Consider the following 13677-nt stretch of genomic DNA (forward strand, 5'->3'; position numbering starts at 1 on the left):
TGCATATGTGTCTGTCCCAGCCTCCCAGTTTATCCCTCCTTTCCCCTGGTAACCGTAAGGTTGTTTCTGCACCTGTGACTCTAGAGGTTCACTTGTGCCATTCTTAACAACTCTCAGATATACCATCCAGCAGGGTTAACGGTGGTCATCTCACTGTACGAACATCCCTGGTGTTTATATCACCGAGTGCTAATATCTTGCCACATCTTTCTATTATACTTACACATGTTTTATGCTTTTATGTGTCCACACGCATATGTTTGTGTTGAGAGTAATACTGAGCTGTTTCTGGCGCCCTCTCATTACCCCTAAATCCCGCCGCTGGCGTTTCCCATAACAGGGGTATTTTCTTGTATAACACAGTAGAATTACCGAATTCAGGAAATTTAGCATATGACATAATATCGTTCTTGAGTATACAGCTCATCATAAAATTTCCCAGTCATGCAGTAATTCTTTCTCAGTAAGGTCCTTCTGAGCTCTTTTGTTTGTTTTAAATCTGGGATGCAGTTCAAGGTCACCCAGGGCATTCAGTTGTCATGTCTCTTTAGTTTCTTAATATCTAGGACAGAGGTCTACAAGCTTTTACTGTAAAAGGCCAGATAATAAATATTTTAGCCTTTATACCCAATACCCTCTCTGCTGCCATCACTCGGTTTTGCATTATAACAAAACAGCAGCCATAGACGATATGTAAATAAGTGGGCTTGGCTGTATCCCAATAAAACTTTATTTACAAAGCAGGCAGTGGGCTGAATTTGGCCCAAAGACTGACCCCAATCTAGTGATTCTCTTCCTACCACCTACCTTTCTTTCCTCTAACATTTTATTATTATATTTTTCAGACACTGAAAGATTCAAACAGCTTCCTAGCAAATACCCACATACCTGTCACCTAGATTTTTTCATTCATATTTCCCTCTATTTTATCACACGGCTCTCCACCCTTCTTAATTTTTAATACACTTCAAAGTAAGTTGCTGATACTGATATACTTTCCCCTAAATATTCACATCATTAACCACCTTAAAGAAGAGCTCCTGTATTGAACACCAAGGATTTACTGTATAGCACAGGGAACTGTAATCAATAACTTATAATAACCTATATGGAAAAGAATCTGAAGCCGTATACCTGAAACTAACACAATATGGTAAATCAACTATAGTTCAGTTTTAAAAAAGAAAGAAACCTTTCGCATGGATGATTGTGCAGTGTCCAGGCAATCATTTTGCAAAATTCCTCTGTTTGAATTTGTCAGATTGCTTGTGTAAAGTGTGATTCAGGTTGAACGTTTTTGACAGGGGAGTCACTAAATTAATGATGTTTCGGGAAAGCTCTTAAAAATACCAATTCTTGACCCAGTTTCTAGAGGCTCTGTTTTTACAGGTCTTAGGTGGGGGCCCAGAGTCTATATTTTTAGCATGTGCCCTGAGCGAATAGCAAGGAGAGATAAGAAAGCCTTCCTCAGTGATCAATGCAAAGAAATAGAGGAAAACAATAGAGTGGGAAAGACTAGAGATCTCTTCAAGAAAATTAGAGATACCAAGGGAACATTTCATGCAAAGATGGGCTCAATAAAGGACAGAACTGGTATGAACCTAACAGAACAGAAGATATTAAGAAGAGGTGGCAAGAATACACAGAAGAACTGTACAAAAAAGATCTTCACGACCAAGATAATCACGATGGTGTGATCACTCACCTAGAGTCAGACATCCTAGAATGTGAAGTCAAGTGGGCCTTAGGAAGCATCACTACGAACAAAGCTAGTGGAGGTGATGGAATTCCAGTTGAGCTATTTCAAATCTTGAAAGATAATGCTGTGAAAGCGCTGCACTCAATATGCCAGCAAATTTGGAAAACTCGGCAGTGGCCACAGGACTGGAAAAGGTCAGTTTTCATTCCAATCACAAAGAAAGGCAATGCCAAAGAATGCTCAAACTACCACACAATTGTACTCATCTCACACGCTAGTAAAGTCATGCTCAAAATTCTCCAAGCCAGCCTTCAGCAATACGTGAACCGTGAACTTCCAGATGTTCAAGCTGGTTTTAGAAAAGGCTGAGGAACCAGAGATCAAATTGCCAACATCCACTGGATTATGGAGAAAGCAAGAGAGTTCCAGAAAAACATCTATTTCTGCTTTATTGACTATGCCAAAGCCTTTGACTGTGTGGATCACAATGCTGCTGCTGCTGCTAAGTCACTTCAGTCGTGTCCGACTCTGTGTGACCCCACAGATGGAAGCCCACCAGGCTCCCCCTTCCCTGGGATTCTCCAGGCAAGAACACTGGAGTGGGTTGCCATTTCCTTCTCCAATGTGTGAAAGTGAAAAGTGAAAGTGAAGTCGCTCAGTCGTGTCCGACCCTTAGCGACCCCACGGACTGCAGCCCACCAGGCTCCTCCATCCATGGGATTTTCTAGGCAACAGTACTGGAGTGGCTTGCCATTGCCTTCTCCGGTGGATCACAATAAACTGTGGAAAATTCTGAAAGAGATGGGCATACCAGACCTCCTGACCTGCCTCTTGAGAAACCTATGTGCAGGTCAGGAAGCTACAGTTAGAACTGTACATGGAACAACAGACTGGTTCCAAATAGGAAAAGGGGTACGTCAAGGCTGTATATTGTCACCCTGCTTATTTAACTTATATGCAGAGTACATCATGAGAAACGCTGGGCTGGAGGAAGCACAAGCTGGAATCAAGATTGTCGGGAGAAATATCAATAACCTCAGATATGCAGGTGACACCACCCTTATGGCAGAAAGTGAAGAGGAACTAAAAAGCCTCTTGATGAAAGTGAAAGAGGAGAGTGAAAAAGTTGGCTTAAAGCTCAACATTCAGAAAACTAAGATCATGGCATCCAGTCCCATCACTTCATGGCAAATAGATGGGGAACAGTGGAAACAGTGGCTGACTTTATTTTTTTGGGCTCCAAAATCACTGCAGATGCTGATTGCAGCCATGAAATTAAAAGACACTCCTTGGAAGGCAAGTTATGACCAACCTAGACAGCATATTAAAAAGCAGAGACATTACTCTGCCAACAAAAGTCCGTCTAGTCAAGGCTATGGTTTTTCCCATGGTCATGTATGGATGTGAGAGTTGGACTGTGAAGAAAGCTGAGCGCCGAAGAATTGATGCTTTTGAACCGTGGTGTTGGAGAAGACTCTTGAGAGTCCCTTGGACTGCAACTCCTTGGGTGTTCATTGGAAGCACTGATGTTGAAGCTGAAACTCTAATACTTTGGCCACCTGATGTGAAGAGCTGACTCACTGGAAAAGACCCTGATGCTGGGAACGATTGAGAGCGGGAGGAGAAGGGGACGACAGAGGATGAGATGGTTGCATGGCATCACCGACTCGATGGACATGGGTTTGGTTGGACTCCTGGAGTTGGTGATGGACAGGGAGGCCTGGTGTGCTGTGGTTCATGGGGTCGCTAAGAGTCGGACACAACTGAGCGACTGAACTGAGTGATTTGGCTCTTCAACCAGCCTGGAAATTAGGACATGATTTCACACAGTTTTCATATCAACACATTAATAAGCAGGTTTCATCATCCCAGTTCTGGTTAGAGAGTGCAGTCCTTGGGGGTTATGGGACTAGCTAGAGGTCATTTGCACCATGCTTGGAAGAGCCATACTGAGTCCCGGAATGTGTGATGCACTGTCTGTGTGTTGTCCTCTGCTCTAGACTGCTCCCTCCCATTTACAGTGATAATTAGAATGCCTGCCTGCCTGCTGCAGGCTGGTAGCTGTCTGCAAGTCAGTGTTAGAGCATAAAGGGCATGTGGAGATTGTTGTCCTGGCCACACCTGGTGGTCTAACCTGAGCTTAGGACCCTCGTGCGTGCTAAGTCACTTCAGTCATGTCTGACTCTTTGCGACCCCATGGACTGCAGCCCGCCAGGCTCCTCTGTCCATGGCATTCTCCAGGCAAGAATACTGGAGTGGGTTGCCCTGCCCTCCTCCAGGGGATCTTCCCTGGACCTCACGTCATCACAGTGCATCTCATCCAGAGAGCTGTGGGTCTTTAAGTCTGGGGCCTTTGGGAGGCAGAGCCTACTTTCAGCACCTTCCTGAATGTTCTGTCAGAGTCTTGGGTGAGGAAATCTGCCTTACTTTTCTTCTGACCCAGCTACGATACTCTGAGGGTGGAGCCGAGGGCACATTTGTGTTGATGGTGGAGGAGCATCATTTCCACATGGGCGCTGGACTCGCAGCTGCTAAGGACAGCCTTACCAACATCATCAAGCTGGAGCAAACCTTCCCCCAGGTGCGTGGAAGAGGCCAGGGCAGGCTTGGCGGTGGTGTGGCGGGGGTGGGAATGTTCCTGGGGCAGCCCTTTGAGAAAAGAGGAATTGTCCTTTTTCCTGGGAGGACCCACTGCAGGCAGTGCTGTGACGTGGGCAAAATTTGCTGGAATGGATTCTCAGCTGGTCTCAATGTCCCTTCTTCCCTTCCCCCCTCCCTCCCTCTCTCCCTCCCTTTCATGTTATTTACGGAGCACCTACTTGGTGCCAGGCCAGACACTGTTCCAGAAGCTGGGGATGTTGCTTAGAGCAGTCTGATGAGTCCTCCCTCTCATCGAATGTAGTCTAGTGGGGAGACTGCGCCTGCAAAGCATCAGAGACGTGGGCAGGAGACACGTCAGGGAGATCCCCTGACGAAGCAATGGCAACCCACTCCAGTATTCTTGCCTTAAAAATCCCATGGACAGAGGAGCCTGGTGGGCTACAGTCCATGGGGTCACGCCGGAGTCAGACATGCCTTGGCGACTAAGCAACAACCAAACGTGGAGAGACTGACCAACAACACAAAGAAAGTCACATAAGAAAATGTACCAGATGATGATGCCTACCTTAGAAAAGGGCTTCCCCGGTGGCTCAGACGGTAAAGAACCTGCCTGCAGTTTGGGGTGATATGAGTGGGAATGACTGGGGAGGGATTTAGTTGGCCAGCAAAGGCCCCACTAAGGAGGTGACAATGGAGTTAGCCTGAGTTAACCATTTGGAAACCTGGTGACAGGGCATTCCAGGCAGAGGGAACAAGATGTGCAAAGGGCCTGGCTCAGGAATGACTTTGGCACGTTTGAGGAATGGCCACTGTGCTGGAGCAGGATGGGTGAGGGGGAAAGAGCAGGCAGGAGCGGGAATCTAATCATGCAGGGCAAGTCAGGCCACAGAGAGGAGTTGGGATTGTGTCCTCTCTGAAACTGGAGACCTTTGAGGACTCCTGGAGACCTTTCAGACTCCTCTGGCTGCTGTGTAGTGCGTGACCTACAGGGGGCAGCAGAGGCATCAGTGAGTAAGCCATGAGCCGGATCTCAAGTGGATGGTGACTGCAGCCATGAAATTAAAAGAGGCTTGCTCCTTGGAAGAAAAGCTATGACCAACCTAGACAGCATATTAAAAAGCAGAGACATTACTTTACTAACAAAGGTCCATCTAGTCAAAGCTATGGTTTTTCCAGTAGTCACGTATGGATGTGAGAGTTGGACTATAAAGAAAGCTAAGGGCTGAAGAATGATGCTTTTGAACTGTGGTGCTGGAGAAGACTCTAGAGAGTCCCTTGGACTGCAAGGAGATCCAAGCAGTCAATCCTAAAGGAAATCAGTCCTTAATATTCATTAGAAGGACTGACGCTGAAGTTGAAACTCCAATACTTTGGCCACCTGATGAGAAAAACTGACTCATTGAAAAAGACCCTGATGCTGGGAAAGATTGAAGGTGGAGAAGGGGATGACAGAGGATGAGACAGTTGGATGGGATCACCGACTCAATGGACATGGGTTTGAGTAAACTCTGGGAGTTGGTGATGGATGGGGAGGCCTGGTGTGCTGCAGTCCGTGGGGTCACAAAGAGTCAGACACGACTGAGCCACTGAACTGAACTGAGGGTCTCAAGAATGATGGTGTCTTGGACCGAGATGGGGGCAGTGGTGATGGGCTTTAGAGACATTTAAGAGTAAACTCCCTTCCTCCCCCTGAAAGTCTCCTCCACCATCCTCCTGTGGCCCCCAACAGCAGGGAGGGTGCCCCTTGCTGAGCCTTCGCACAGGCTGTTCCTTCTGCCTAGAATGCCCTTCCCTATTTTGTCCACCAGCCTCTTTCTCTGTGTCCCTTCTCCCCCTTGAATGTCTTCCGTGGCTTCTCTTGTCACCTTGCCCCGTCATTTTCTGACTCTGTGACTATCTCCCCACCAGCCTGGAGTCCCTGAAGGGCCAGGGTCAGTCCTGGTTATCTTTGTCCCCCAACCCCCAGCCCTGGGTCAGGAACATCACACCAGCTCATTAAATGTTGGAGAAATTCTCTACCAACCGCAGCCCCTCGTGGCAGCGTCCGTGGGTCCAGCCCTGAGCTGAGCACATCACCCCTTGTCTCACTGAAGTCAGCACTGTTATTCTCACCCCAGGTTATAGGTGGGGAAACTGAGGTTCAGAGAGGTTGGGAAGCTAGCCCCGGGCCACCCGGCTTGGAAGTGGAGCTGAGAGGTGGCTGTCCTCTTTACGGGGGCGTCAGTTTCTGGTCGGCCATCCCCCTTCTGCCCGTTCTCCACTCCGTTGCGCTATCTACCAGCCCAGTAAACAACTACAGCGTTGTTTCTTGTCTTCCCTTTTCTGAAAGCTTCTCTCCTTTGCCACCCTCAGCAGGAACATGGACTGGGCTCCTCAGTGACCCAGCTCCATCTTTTTTTCTCCCCCCCAGTTCCACGGCCTTCCTGGGGAGCTGGTCCTGCAAACCTCATACAAGCGAGCCCGTGGCACCCAAGTCCTGCACCACATGGCGCTGTGGGACGGGCAGGGTGTGGCCCTCAAGGGGAGCCTCAATGGGAGCCTCTCCATGCCCTTCCTCAAGCCCGCTGGGACCCTTGGTCTGCAGGGTGAGTCTCCCAGGGGCCACGCATTCACCCATTCACTCAGAGCATCATCCCTGGGTGCTTGCTTATCCCATCACTGTTCCAGGCACTAGGGGTCCATTGGGAAGCAGGATGGCCCAGGTCTCAGGTCTCAGGGAGGCGGGTTGTGAGCAGGGACACACACAGAACAAGATAACATCAGAGTGTCTCCAGGAGTGAGAACGCCTGTGAAAACAAGCAGGGTTTGGTTTGGGGACGGGGTGGCGCTCCTCCAGGTGGGTGGTCTGGGAAGGCTTGTCTCAGGAGGTGACTTTCAAGCTGAGCCCCAAGTGACAAGAAGGTGAAGCTCTGGGGAGATCATCGTGGGCGGAGGAGGAGGAACAGCAGGTGCAAAGGCCCTGGGGTGGGAACAGGCTTTGTGGCTGGAGTGGACTGACGGGAGGAGCAGAGGGGAGGAGATGAGGTGGGAGAGGTTAGGGGAGCCAGGGGACACAGGGTCTCAGCCTCTGACAAGCAGTTGGGGTTTATCCTGAGTGTGATAAGACAGGAGGGCAAGGTTAGCGTGTGGAAGATGTGGCAACACCCTGCATCCCTGAGGGATTGTAAGCTGAGGCTGACAGACTGCAGGTTGGCAGGGGAGGTGAGTGTGGCCCCAGCGAGGGTGCCCATGACCCCCTGAGGCCCTCCAGGAAACAGCCCCATCCCCCAGGGCCATGCAGACACACAGGCTGTCAGTCTGTGTTTGAGGAGTCAGCGTACACAGAGCAGAAACTGGCTTGCTGGCCTGCCAAGCAGGAGACGCAGTGCAGACCCTGGCCCGGGGTGGGCATGGCTTGCTGGGTGGCCCAGTGGAGTTCCCCAGGGTCAGGGTTGCCACATGTGTGCCCTGCAAAGCAGAGGAAGAGAGGATCCTCAGCACGCCAAGGCAGTGTATGTTGTGCGTGCCCATGTGTGCACGTGTGAGTGTGTGCACGCTCAGGGGGCCCATGGATGGGCTGAGCAGCCTGTGGGCCCTGCTGTGTGGTTACTGGGTGCAGGAAACAGCAGGTCAGGGGCAGAGGGAGTGAGGGGTTGTGGCTCTGCATGTGGTCAGTGCTCCCTGGACTGGTGGCTGGATGACGCCTTGAGAACAAGCTTAGAGCCATTGTCTCTGGGCACAGCTCCCCAGGGTCCATGTAGGGACAGCCCCCTTCTAGAGGCCTCAAAGCTGGTCTTTGTTTGCAATGGAGTCTCCGGTGGACTCCTGCTCTGGGGGTCTAGGAAGGCAGGAGCAGTTGGTGGCCTTATGGGATAGAGTCAGATGGTGCCGGAGGTCAGGGCAGCTTGGCTCAGGCTTCAGAGATGAAGGAAGAAAATCGAGGGCAAGGAGGCCGTGAGGCCTCAGCAATGGGCTGTGTCATACTCCAGGATGGAATGAGAGCACAGGGCAGCTGAGTGTGACCAGGTGGGTTTGGAGCATTCAACGTGGCCGGGGTAACCATGTGTGTGAGGGACCTGAGAGTGATATCGGAAGGTGTATCTGTCAGCTACTGCTGTGTAACAAATGACCCCAGACTCAGTGACTTACAGTAGTAAGAATTCATCACTGCTAACGAGCCTGTGGGTAGCTATCTGGTCTTGCTCACGCATCAGGGTCAGGCCCTAAGTTGGATAGGTGGTGCTACTGATTTCGGCTGCACTTTCTTACTTGTTCACGGGCTGGTTGGCTGTCACCTGGTCCGGGACATTCTCTGCTGAAACATCCAGACTCTCCTCTGTGTGGCATCAGTGTCTGGCATGCCAGCCTGGGTTTAATCTCACGATGGCTGAGCAGGGGTCCCAGAGAGCCAGACGGAGCTAAGGCCTTAAGGCCGAAGCTGGGGTTTTGCAGTGTCAACTTCACCAAATTCTACAAGCCAGTCACGAGGTCAGCCCAGGTTCCAGGGCCAGGGAAACAAATTCCACCTCTTGATGGAGGAGATACAAGGCCTCCTTGCAGAAGTCCTGGAATGGGGCTCTCATGGGGATGCTGATGGACTTGTTGAGTGGCGTGGGGACCAAGTGAGGGGACAACTTTTGAATTTTGTGCCGATTACATGCGTGTGTGGCCCCAAAGTGGCCCCCGGCCCTCTCTTGGCCTCAAGCTGATACCCCCACCCCTCCCTGTACCCCCTCCCTGCCCAGTGGAGCTCACCCACCCGCTGCCCCTCCCCCTGCCACGGCACTGCAGCTTCCGCCTGACCTCCAAGCATTTGACACGCCGTCACCAGAGTGACCTGGTCGTGGGCTGGGACAGCAAGGACCAGGTAGGCATCGGGCTGGAAGGGGACCGGGGAAGCCCACCTTGCAGCCTGAGAGGGACACTCGGGGCCCTGCCCTGCCCGAGGAGTGTTAATGGGGCCAACCACACTGAGCCCTGGTCCCCAAAGGACCACGGGAAGAGCGCTGGAGGGGAGGAGGGAGCCTGGGTCCCAGCACCACCTGGATGATAACAGGAAGACCAGTGGCTGACGCATAGCGATGGCCTCTTGTGTGCCAAGCACCCCAGCCCCGTTTCATAGATGAAACTGAAGTTCAGAGAGGAACGGAGCTACTGAAAGGCAGGGCTGCTGGGATTCAGATCCATGAAATGCCTCTAACCCCCAGTCCCCTCTCCGTCATATGCTTGTCCCTATCTGCTGCTCTCCAAGCCTCAACTTACTCCTCTGAAAAATGGGCTGAAGCTCCCAGAGGGCCTCCCCCAGTGGTGGGCCAGCAGCCCTCACTCCCTTGACCTTGATGAAGGAGGTGACCTGAGCTGGGTCGTGGGGAGGGCCTCTCTGCGGGAGGCCTCCCGCTCAGCCTGTCCCCTCCCCAGGTGGTGCTGTCCTCCTCTCTGCGGCTGGGGAAGGGCAAGCTGGCCGCCCGCCTGGCCCTGGCTCACCCCTTCAGCCTCTCCTGGCAGCAGGCTGAGGCCAGTGGCCTTGCTGAGAGCAGGGGCGGCAGGCAGACCCGGCAGGTGAGCGGGGAGCAGCTGCGGGGCCCTGGGTAGACGGCTCTTGGGGGTGGGTGAGCCGCATGGCTGAGGCCACAGGTGGGACATCTGGGACCACGTGCGGGGAGAGGAGGATCTTGTTTGTTCATCAGAGACAAGAACGTCTCTGGAATCACAGTGCCCTGAAGCTTGGAACCCCAGGGGGGCCCTTCATGCCTTCATCCCTTCACTGGGACTGTATTAAGCACCTAATGTGTTCCTGGTCGTGTTGAGGTACAGGCATAGTCCCTGCATTGATAAAGCTCATTTTAGTGGGAGGAGCAGTTCACGAGCATGTCTGGTTCATCACTGATGCACTGGTCTCTTTAGTTGGTCACTGCAGGAGTTCACATAGGGCAGCTTGGGCTCTCCATCTGACTGGGAGGCTTTGGGCAGTCTTCAGCACCTCTCTAAGCCTCCGTTTTTTTGTTTTTTTTTTTTTGTGAAATGGGAGACAGTAGGCCAGTGTGTGCCAGGCAAAAAGACCAAAGCTCAAAAGAATGAATAAAAAATTAAGAGTTGTGATAAGTCCTATAAAGAAAGTAAGGAGGGTACTAAGAGAGAGAATCATTGGAGTCCAGTGGGGAGGGGACTTTAGATGGGGAGGGGACTTTAGATGGGGTGGTCTGAGAGGACTTCATGGAGGAGGTGGCTTGTCAGCTGAGGACCCGCGGATGAAGAGGAGCCGGATGAGCTGGAGGAGCAGCAAGTGCAAAGGCCCTGAGGTAGGAACAGGCTGGGAGCTTCTGGAGGAGCCAGAGGCAGTTAAGACCAGCACAGAAGAAATGATGGGGTGGTAGCCGGTGACGGGGGGATGAGGTCAGGTGAGGGGCAGACCAACTGTCTTAGCTCGGGGCTGCCATAGCAAAATGTCACAGGTTGGGTGGCTTAAACCACAGACTAGAGGCTGGGAGTCCAAGATCAGGGGCCAGCACGGTCAGGTTCTGGGAAGAGCCCTCTTCTTGGCCTGAAGCCTTCTCTGTGTCCTCACACGTCGGGGAGAGAGCTCTGTGGGGTCCTTCTTACAGAGCACGGATCCCATCATGACCCCACCCCCAACCCATCTAACCCTAGTCGCCTCCCAACACCTCCTGATGTTGTCACATTGGGGATTAGGGCTTCGACCCACAGGCCCCAGTGAGGGGCTCAGATTTCACTGTCCTGGGAAATGATGAGTCTGGGTGTTGAGAATGGGGATTTTTCCACCCAGTAAACACTTCTGGTCTGCAGTCTGGGCGTGGCTCTGCGCTCTTACAGGCATGAGCTGGAAGAGAGGTCAGTGTTTCTACTCCCACTTGCCGCCTCTGTCCCCTAGAGGGGTGGGCAGGGGGGCCACCAGCTTCTCCACATTCCCCCCACCGATCCAGGCTCTGCACCTCTCCCTCCCTCTTACCTGCCCCCCCCGACACACAGATGGGGGGACCTCAGCCTCTCCTCCGTCCCACCTCTCCCGTCCACCTGCCACTGGCCGTGTCTCCACACAGGTACAGCTTTCCTGGAACAGAGGGCAGCCGCTGGCCTTGCAGCTCACCTGGACCGACAGGTCCATGGCACAGAGCACCTCCTGGGACGGTTGCATGGCTGCCTCCCCGGGGCAGGTATGCACTGCCTGCCCTCCCGACCCGGCACCAGGCTCCCCCAAACCCCGGGCCCTGTGCTGCCCCCTGCGCCCCAGTCACATCCACCATCCTCTTCCCCGTCAGCTCCAGGACACCTGGGGCCTGGGTGCTCTCAGGGCCTGTGGGGCCTTAACGCAGACCCCAGCTGTGTTCAGCGAGTGGCTGGATCTGTCCTGGGATGGACGCCGGGTGCGGCAGAACCTGACGTACGAGGTAAGGCCTGGGGAGCTGGGTGGCCCCACCGGCTGCAGAAAGTGCCTGACTCTGAGGCCATAGGGTCCTGGGTGTGAGTGCTTGTTGTGCTGGGGGGCCCCGGGCAATTCATTTCTCCACTGTGAACCTTGGTTTTCTCATCTGTGAAATGGGTACAAGTATCCTCCCCTGACTGTAACGTCGTGAAAGCACTGGGAGGTCAGGATAGCAAAGTGCCCAGCATGAGGTGGGCACTCGGGGAGCAGACAGAGGAGTGGGTGAGCCCAGTGGGCTGCCAGAGAGGGGTGGGAGGAGGTGGGGAGCTCAGGTTTCTAGAGGTGTCAGGGTCTCGCCAGTGTCACCATCTGCCCAGGGCTCCTGATGGACTGAGTGCTGCTCTGCAGAGCCTGGGGCAGGGGCTGGGCCGTGGAGATATGAGGGCAGCTGGCCTGGAAGTGCCCTTGTGCCTTCTGGGTTTCCTTAGGCCCACAGCCCCTCAGTCTCCCAGCAGAGGTCCTGCCCGGAGTGTAAACGCCCGCTGTGGGGCTGCCTGGGGCTCTGATGGGGTTCCTGTCACCTCCTCTCCTCTCATGAGGGTCTCCTTCTCTCTTCCGGGATGAGCCCCCATCCCACGATGCCTTCTTCCTTCCAGAGGCGCCAGCCATCCCTCCCGGACAAGATCCACGCAGAGGCCATGCTGGAGCACATCCTTGGGGCCCCCTGCCCCACCCAGAGCTTCCAGGGAGACGTGGAGACTGACCGTGCCCGCTGGCTGCGCCACTCCCTGCGGCTGGGGCTCTGCCACCTGCCCACGGTGAGTCTGTCCCTGTGGAAGGGCCCAGGGACCCGGCAGTGAAGAGAGAGGAGGGGGCCCGCCCAGGGCAGGGGTGTGAGTGAGGGCACCAGGTGCCGTCGTCACGGGTCTGTAGGCAGCCCCGGGCAGGGCTGTCTCCTCTCTGAGCATCTGGTGTTTCATCTGAGGGATGAGAAACGCGGCTGGTTCCAGCGCGTGGGGTGATGGGGAGATTCAAGATGTGGCGCCGGGAAAGTGCTCGACGTATAAACCAAGCTGCTGTTTTCATTGTTGGGGGAGAGGTTGGGACCCCCAACCCCCAGCATTCCCCTGGGTTTGTCAGCTAGTTGATTGGTCTTTCCTGCCTTCCTCCAGCCACCTTTTACCCATCTTTCCAGCCATCCATCCATCCATCTACCCACCCTCCAACCTCCCATTGATCCATCCATTCCTTCCTTCATCCTCCCCATCTTCCAACCTCCTCCCTTCCATCCATCCTTTCATCCATCCATTCTTCCCCTTTCCTATTCCCCACACCCTCTCATCTCTCTAACAGTCCTGGGGGTCACAAACTTTACCTCCAAAGGGTCAGGTAGTAAATATTTATTTTTTAAAAATTATTTATTTCTGTTTGTGCTGGGTCTTAGTTGCTGCGTGAGGGCTTCCTCTAGTTGCCGCGAGCAGGGGCTACTCTTTAGGTGTAGTGCACGGGCTTCTTAATGCCATGGCTTCTCCTGTTGCAGAGCATGGGCTCTAGGCACCAGGGCTTCAGTAGTTGTGGCGCCTAGGTTTAGTTTCTCCGTGGCAAGTGAGATCTTCCCGGACCAGCGACTGAACCCGTGTCCCCTGCGTTGGCATGCAGGTTCTTAACCATTGGGCCGCCAGGGAAGTCACAGTAAATATTTCAGGACTTACAGACCATATGGGCTCTGTTGCAGCCACTCAAGTCTGCCATTCTGCCGTGAAGGCCACCGTGGAGGACATGTAAATGAAGGGGTATGGCCAGTCCCAATAAAAACATATTTACAAGAACAGACAGTGAGCCAGGTTTGGCTCATGAGCCGAAGTTGCCAGCCCCCAATCTGTCCATCCATTCAGAGGGCATTTGTGAGTCTTACTTATGCCAGGCTCTGTTCTAGGTGCAGGGACAAGGATGGTGAAAGGGACAGACCAGGTGCCCGCCCTCCCGAAGCTCAGAGCTGTGGGTAGAAGAAGATAAA

At 53.2% G+C, this 13677-nt stretch overlaps 1 protein-coding gene across 1 annotated transcript in view; it reads left to right on the forward strand.

Annotated features, from left to right (window-relative positions):
• APOLTP (apolipoprotein lipid transfer particle homolog) overlaps positions 1-13677 on the forward strand; it is a 179414-nt gene that overhangs the window by 132882 nt on the left and 32855 nt on the right. Inside the window, exons 52-58 of the mRNA XM_088833046.1 lie at positions 4143-4280; positions 6711-6885; positions 9025-9146; positions 9698-9838; positions 11338-11451; positions 11557-11685; positions 12317-12478. Of these exons, the coding sequence (XP_088689172.1) occupies positions 4143-4280; positions 6711-6885; positions 9025-9146; positions 9698-9838; positions 11338-11451; positions 11557-11685; positions 12317-12478 (981 nt within the window). The remainder of the gene's footprint in view (positions 1-4142; positions 4281-6710; positions 6886-9024; positions 9147-9697; positions 9839-11337; positions 11452-11556; positions 11686-12316; positions 12479-13677) is intronic.

Source organism: Moschus berezovskii, chromosome 27 (genome assembly GCF_049115385.1).
Source record: "Moschus berezovskii isolate FMDL1 chromosome 27, NW_MosBer_1.0, whole genome shotgun sequence".
Lineage (NCBI taxonomy): Eukaryota > Metazoa > Chordata > Mammalia > Artiodactyla > Moschidae > Moschus > Moschus berezovskii.